General features: G+C 34.4%; 1 protein-coding gene across 1 annotated transcript; it reads left to right on the forward strand.

The window, feature by feature from the left end:
• The first annotated feature begins 34 nt into the window (after positions 1-34).
• Positions 35-6,382, forward strand: LOC132562770 (uncharacterized). Its single transcript, XM_060227532.1, has 4 exons — positions 35-185; positions 2,923-2,964; positions 4,124-4,207; positions 6,123-6,382. Exons 1-4 carry the CDS (start codon positions 35-37, stop codon positions 6,380-6,382), a joined length of 537 nt encoding a protein of 178 aa, XP_060083515.1.
• The last annotated feature ends 1,790 nt before the right edge of the window (positions 6,383-8,172 follow it).

Consider the following 8,172-nt stretch of genomic DNA (forward strand, 5'->3'; position numbering starts at 1 on the left):
CTCGAATACGGAGCTGGAATGGCTTGCAAACCACATGGGGCATACACTTTCGGTACATCGCCAGTACTATCGTTTGCAAGACCAAACACTGGAGCTTGCTAAAGTTAGCAAGCTGCTGATAGCATCGGATGCAGGACAGGCGCACAAGTTCGCAGGGAAATCCCTGGACAACATTGCTTTGGAAGGTATATATATATATTTAATATCGGTCAATAAAGCCTGAGGTTTTAGCCCATTCAAATCACCTGTTGTTCATACTTCTGTCTGTCCATAAACAATTCTTGTTACTGCTGTTTCTCAAGAACTACCAGATATAGTTTCACCTCGATGTGTAGTTGTGCATTACACTTTTTTTCTGGTTGATTAAAAATGCATGTACATACAGTAGCAACACACTGCATGCAATGCAGGAACACTGTCGAAAATTAATGCCACACAAGTGAGTGATTCAGGCCAACTAGGCCTATTGTTGTCACATAAATTTGCCATCAAGTAGTGTCAGGGATTGCCCTATAATAAGCCATGTTAATTGGTTTTGATGCTTGATCTTCCTTTTAATAATGAAAAGATGCAGCAGGCCTGTCACGTGCTATCCTAAGCACTTTGGTAAAGTGTCATCCCAAGAACACCTTAATGCCATTACAGCTCATGATTATCATCCTTAGAAACCTGCTTTGGTTACAGACTGGCAAATTGGCAGGGCCCAATAGGTTAAATCAGAGACGTATATAACACAGAGACTGGAAACTCCCGCAGTTCTCGTGATACCACGCACGTCCTATTGTCTTCTCGAAGGAAATGTATCGAGTGCGAGATTTGGTTGTGCGCTTGCGCTGTAAGGCGGAACTGGCTTTCCGTGTGTTGTTTTGACAGTAATCATCACATGGTTTAGCGATAACGATGAAGGCGACGATGGTCTGGTAATTTCTTTCACGCATGAATCTGACTATGTATTTGTCAGTTCATGCCATCATGTCACCTCACCTAATGTATTGTTATGGAGTATCTGTGCCCATTTGGCATTATATCCAAAATAACAGAGGAGAATGTAGTGACTTTAAAAATAAAAACAATTGTTATTGCTTCTTGTGTATCTTTTGTATAATCATTAGTCATCATGGACCTCAGTGTCATGTTTACCTCATAATCTAGTGAATTTTCTGTTTGTAAAATAAAAACTTTCCATATGTTTGATCGACTTGATATTAAAAGGGTTTCATCAAAAGATATCAATAAAATTGAAACAATCATTTGATTAAAATTCAATATACTAGTTAAAACACAGTTGTTTGCATTATTGTGGAGCACTGGCAATGATTGTGTTAATATCCTCGTATCTTTTGAGTTCCCCTCCACGTAAACTACCTATATTCTGTTGTAAAATAATAAACTTTCCATGTGTTTGATCGACTTGATATTAATAGGATTTCAGCAAAAGATATCAAAGAAAATACAATAATCATCTGATTAAATATATGTATACTAGTGAAAACAAAGTTGTTTGCATTATTGTGACCAGCGAGTGTGTCTATATCAACTCGCACCATGTGCTTTCCTCTCCACGTGACATTTTGTTTATCTTTGATAACGCATATTATACTTAAAATGTTCATGCAATAACACAAAATATATACAGAGGCATTTTATAACACCAGTCCAGATAATAACAATACAACTTATGTTTAATTTTCGTCCTTTTCACCACAAAAATTGTCTTGAAAAAGCAGCGTATCTTTGATGACTTCGAAGCGTTAAAACAATATGGCGACGAGTTGGCGTCGAATGTCTACTTCTGGTACTATAGCATTATGGTAAGCTATAGAGAGAGTTTCCTATCTCTGTGTTATATACGTCTCTGGTTAAATATAGCAACTCTTTTAAAATCCTTCTTCTTCTGTAGGAATAAAAGGAATTGTTGCATATCAGGTGTAGAGCATCCTTGGGTGAATTTTGTATAAATGGTGGGGCCAGGGGCCAATGTCTTTCCCTGTTTGCCATTTACTGGTTCTCAAGATATTTTCTTGTTCATATTGCATTTGCTATTTCTGACAATGAGATCCAGGTAAGTGATACAGGCCCCTTGAACCTCTTGTATAATTTTTATATTTAATTCATGATAATACTATTAATTTGTCGCTTGATAAAATAGATTTTGAAATATATAAATAGTAAATGAATAAAATAAAAAAAACTGTGGTCAGTGGATTTTAACTCGCTATGCTGAAACTGGAAGTTCTTGGCAGTTTCTGAGCATTGAATTATGGGAAAACTACATTCGATGGTGTGGATTACGTTGAAAAAGTGCATTAAAAGAACGTTTGAATGATGTTTTGTCAAAGCATTTCCAAAGAAATGATGCCTAACTTATAAAATTAAGACATTATTGTAGAATATTTACCCTTTAATAACAGATTTTATGCACAAACTTTCTTGCTTAATGTGATGGCATGACACCAGGCATGGAGGTTTTATGGGGGTAGACAGCGTGTTCTGTTGTGGCTTTCTGATAGGAAAGTGGTACAACAGGGAGCTCAATATATAAGCATAAACAGCCAGACAAAGATATTAATCCAATTTATCATCCCACAAATGTGTAATTTTGCAGTTGTAAACACATACAAGATATTTACATACATGTATATGTCTAAAACTCAGGTGAACGTTAATGCCCATGGGCCTCATATCTTCAAATACGGTTTACTACTGGGGTAATCTTTAGTTTGTCTGTTTATTTAAAGTGCTCAGTAATGTTTACTATTAGGTATTCTTAAATCTATTAGATAAAACACAATATACATGTTAACCAAGCAGAACAGTCTTGGGTAAGTCGTTTTATTGACTCCAGCCCTTTGTTGTTTATTGCTGGACAATAACTGGTTTCTATTTTGACTGATTGTGACAATTTATTTTTAATTATTACAGATGTTGAGTACTTTCCAGAAGAAGAGGACGAATCTTTGAATGGTCAGTATACATAAAATATATTAAAAAGAGTAATTTAAATTTCCACTGTTATGCAGATTTTCACTAAACTTTGAGCTTTCAATAACAAATTTGTGATCATGCAATATCTTCTTAAATGGACTAAATCATTAGATTTTGGTCATTTTATTCGCACATTGCTTTCTGGCACATGTTGTAGTACTTAAAATTAGACTGATGAAAAATTTGTTCCTCAACAGTCAATGTTGTGATTGAATGAAACTTTGTTGTTTTGGTCGGAGACAGCCGAGTATCTCACATGATCTTCCGCAACCTCATTCACACCTGGGCAACATGGTAATTGTAAACATTTGCCACGTGTTGCTGTATAGCTTATGCAGCTATACATGGAATCAATAAGTGCAAGTCCCATGTGGATTCACAGGTACGGATTAAAATTAAAAATAATAACATTCCATGGTAAGATTTAGGACCTCTCTGTTGGTCTGGGATCTGCAAGGAAACTATTTACACTTCACGCTTCAGTTCTTGCATAGCTTGCCACAAACATGTTATTTGACTCACAAAATTTGGGGTCTTTCAATATATCAAAATGAGGCAAACAGTTCTGGAAGTGTCAGTTAAGTCCAAGCCTGATTGAATCAATATCTTAATCAGCTTTGCCTCATCAACTGTAGCGGAACATTTTTGGTAAGATAAGTTGTGTCATCGGCCATTTTTGTAAAATGGGCTAAATATTTGAGGCAATTTGATTGTTCAAAAACAAAATTACTCATTAACAATGGAAACACTCTCTGTCTATTTTTAGATGCAGGTTACTGGACTCATGAGCCAGACTTGGTCAAGTCACCTCTCTTGCATTTAGCCACTTGTATAATAATTAGGATTGTCATTGGATTACTACAATATCTGAGGCACCTACCATTGCAAGGGTAATTTTGGAACACATACATCATGGCTCTCACACCCCATTTTGGGACTGGGGCCCGGGGCCTTTAGAATTGGGGAATGTTTTCCTTAGAATTTGGGGTCTGAATTGGGAAAAAAAGGTACTATTTTGCATTGGGAATATTTGGCCCCAAATCTGGCAGATAGAGAGCCCTGTATTTATATCATTGATGGTCATAAAGTTCCAGGTGATCGATACACGTAATACAGGCTCACTGGTTATGAATTTCAGATGTCGTTGAAGGTGAGGAAATATCAAAGGATGATGATTATGTGGATGATGGTGTTGACACAGCTGACATCAGTGGTGATCATGGTAATTTGAAATGTTTGATATATTGCTTGTTTGAATTCTTTGAAAAATTACCTGTTTGTAAAAAACAACTGTTCAGAATTTATCATACACAATTTCCTGCGATCAAAAACTAGGTCACTGTTACTCTTAATACAAAATCAAGCAATACTTCAATGTCGACACACTACAGGCTGCAATTCTCATCCGATTTTAATGAAACTTCACGCGCATGTTCACCACCAACACCGCTTGTACGAGTTTGCATTTCAACTCCCTATGTTCAAAAACTAGGTCAGTTTGAATACTCTTCTGACCATACCACCATTTGCAGCATTTGATTAAAAGGTAAACAATATCTCAAGTTTTGAAATGATATTTTGTAATAAAATTATTAAAGTGGTAGTAATATTAACATTTACAATACAACTCCCATGCACATTTCAGCTGATTATTCAGCCCATTACAACCCCTTATACAGTCAAACAAACATTTCTTGGTGTGTCAAAGCTTTTTGTTCCTATATTTTTGTTTCAAGTTATTTCATGGACCATTAGCTACGATTTTATACCAAATGACACTTTATGATTCAAACAAAAAGTTTACCTGTACAATGTTACAGGTGTTCAGTCTTGCAGCAGATCTACCGAAGATGACAAAGGGATTATGATGTTTACTCTGTATAACAAGGTTAATAATTGGCTGGACACAAATTAAGTCTAATTGCATACTCACAAGCCGTAACCAACAACAACAATGGATGTTGTTTGATGTTTACCACCGCCACTGCGGAAATAGCATATAGTGTAGAAAATGTACGAAACTTTGCAAACATGCAGAGTAAATTACATAGACTAGTACCATGTTTTACATACACTTCCAGGTTGTAAACATTATCATTTGATTTTGAAATACATAATGTTTGTCATGTACACACTGTAGCTATCGCAGAAAATGTAAACCTATGTATGTACTGTCTTTGATTTCTCAAACTTTATTAAACATAATATGTTGCTTGATGAAAAAAATATGTATTATTAATAAAAAACATCACTTTGAATCTAAACAGCTTTGATGATGAAAAACAATGAACATAATGTTTGTCATGTACACAGTTTTTTTGTTAATCCCTTGAACTTTGATTCACCAAAATTGACTGTATATAGCATTTCATATAAGGTAGCAGTACACAGTTTCTCTGTGTTGATTTTTTCTTATTAGATTACCCCTTATAAAGGTTTTAATTAAACATGAAAAAAAAATGTTGCTAAAATTGGTCCTGTCATGTAAAAAAATATGTATTTTTTTCAGGATAATATAAAAAACATCACTTTACGCACCAAAAACTAGCTTTACAGGAAGTGAAATGTTCATAGTGCTTTGATGATGAAAACGAGTTGGAATTTGCTAAAATGTAAGTACTTTGTTACCATGACAGTGTTGTTGATTGTAAGATAGGTGTTTAGAATTAAATTTCTCCTAGAAAATTGTAGTCTTGGGTTGGAATTAGCAGTATTTTTGCATTTTTAGCATTTTTTCAGTAGGTAACCATGACAATCAAATGTCAGAAATCAGAGGAAATTTTTTTTACACAAATTTCATCTCTCTACTGTAATGTAATGTAATTGTTATGCAGTTTATAAATATATATACAATATGTATTTTTCATTCTGCTATACCTGTATATCTCAAACATGACAAATAATTTCAGGAAAAATGCAAATTAACTGTTTACTGCTACCTAAGTATCAGGCACGCGAGAGTGTTTGTATTTTCAGCAATGCCTTGTTATCTTACCAGTATACATCAATAGGCAATAAATAGTACCTCATTCTTAATTAATGGTTTTACATTAACATATTTAGATTGTCAAAACACTGATTAAGAGAATAAGGGCTATTTTGAGATATCTTATATAAAAATGGGTTATTTTTTTCAGGAGTTACACCAAAGAAGCAGACAAAAGGTTCACAAAGAAAGCCATGGATTAAAGAAGACAGACTTCTGTTGAAACGGGTTTTCTTCCACTGCTTGACAACAAAGAAAACACCAACAAAAAATGACATAATGCTAGGTGTGAGAAAGAATGAAAAGATAAAAGCACTTGTTAAAGAAAGAGGATGGAAAGCAGTAAAGTACTATGTATGGAATTTGGTGCAACAGCACCAAAAGCAACAAAAGAAGTTACTGGCTAAGTGAATTATTCCAGACCTGCACTTGGAAACAATTATGGACCCTTATATCTTGGGGCCATTTTAGTAACCTAACATTCTGTAGGAGACATTCTTAATGTTCTTTTTATGTTTCTATCTACTATAAGTCTGTTTAAGGGTACTATTATATTTGCCTTACTGTATTGAGATGTTGAAATCACCCTTTGTAATCTGTCCATTTGACTTTCTCCCTTGAAATGCAATTTTGGGACAGATTGAAATAGCAAAATAGTTGAGATGCAGCCATATCATATTAGATTTAAAAGCCGATATCACCTTTTTCAAATTTCTTATTTAGACTCTTCATAGATGTGGATGGTCAGGCAGCTTGTTTAGCTTATCTTTTGAGAACTTTGAGATATACCAGTATCATAAACATGTATGTTAGAGGCTGATCAGAAAAATAAAATGACAAGTAGGTGGCTATTTTGAAAGTTGAAATTAGTTAATGCTTATTGCTTTCAAATTTCATCTGCATATTTCCTTTGGTGTGTAGGTGTGCAGGATCATTTTTAGCACTGGTCTGAAACATCATATGCTTACCTGAAATCCATTTGGATTTTGACAATTAGGAGTTGAGGCTGTTATTTCTTGATTAGTAAAATTGGATCAATTTCTTATGTTTTCCCTTGATCAAGTTATGCTTGTTCAAATTTGGTAATTATCAGATCTTTGATTTTGAATGTTATGGTTTGTTACCATTATTTCTTAACAATTTATTATGTAGATTCAGCTTGGTGCATAGTTGTGCATGATTAAAATGAGAAAATAATGACCACAAGGTGCCATCATGGAATTTTACGACTGGTGTTGGTTATTTCAAATGTTAAATACTGGATTCTCCAATTCCGTATGTAGGTTCCGCATGAAAGATCGACTGATAAAGAAGTAAAAAAGATACATTGAAGGCACTCGTGGATACATGTTAAACCTATTAATTCAAAGGTTATGGTTGTTGGACTTGAGATCTAGATAGTCCTGTCAAGTAGCCTGGTCCAAATGTAAAAATTGTATGATGATAACAAAACTAATTTGGTTTCACTATTTAAACTTAGATCATCAAGTTCAAAATGGCACTATAACCAAGAATGTATGGCAGGTACTGCAGATTGTTTGCAAAGCATCAAATTTTGCCAGCACAAGTGGAAGACAGATTTAGTTCCATGTAGTACAATTAGCAATCCTTTCATTTTATGAAAATACAAGTTTTTCCGAGCTTTGCCTATGCAGCATAAAGAGCCGGCCTTGTTTTTCAGCCAAGACTTGGTTACCTCTAAGGATTAATTGTCATTGTATGTACAATTTGCGTTTTTTTACTTGGGTTGGAAGTCGTATAATGTCATGTCCAGTTTTAATTGGAACTCTAAATTCAAATTCAGCAGGTAAATTGGTTTATTCATTGTTCTAAGCTTAGATCAATAACAGCATCATTTTCAACATAAAAGAAATGGAAAACGAAAATAAAAGTTTGCCTACTGAATTCAAATTTTGTCTGGCATCTGTCCTTTGAACCTTTACATTTTCAACTTAAAAGCTACTGAATAACTTTCAATAAAATCATGCTGAAACCTCCTATGGCCAAACAAGGAACCAAATTTTTTTAATTAATTGGTCATCAGGGGCCCGAGAGATGGGTAAAACATGGGTCAAGTTGACTAAAATTATTGAAATCTTCTCAAAACCCACGTATGGTAGAAACAAATCGGTTTAGTTATTATTACTGAATGGTAATTTGATATCTCCAGACTGATTTATATTGACCTGACAGAAAGGGCC

This window comes from Ylistrum balloti, unplaced genomic scaffold (assembly GCF_031769215.1).
Source record: "Ylistrum balloti isolate Yb309-2 unplaced genomic scaffold, AGI_CSIRO_Ybal_v1 Utg371508, whole genome shotgun sequence".
Taxonomy (NCBI): Eukaryota; Metazoa; Mollusca; class Bivalvia; order Pectinida; family Pectinidae; genus Ylistrum; species Ylistrum balloti.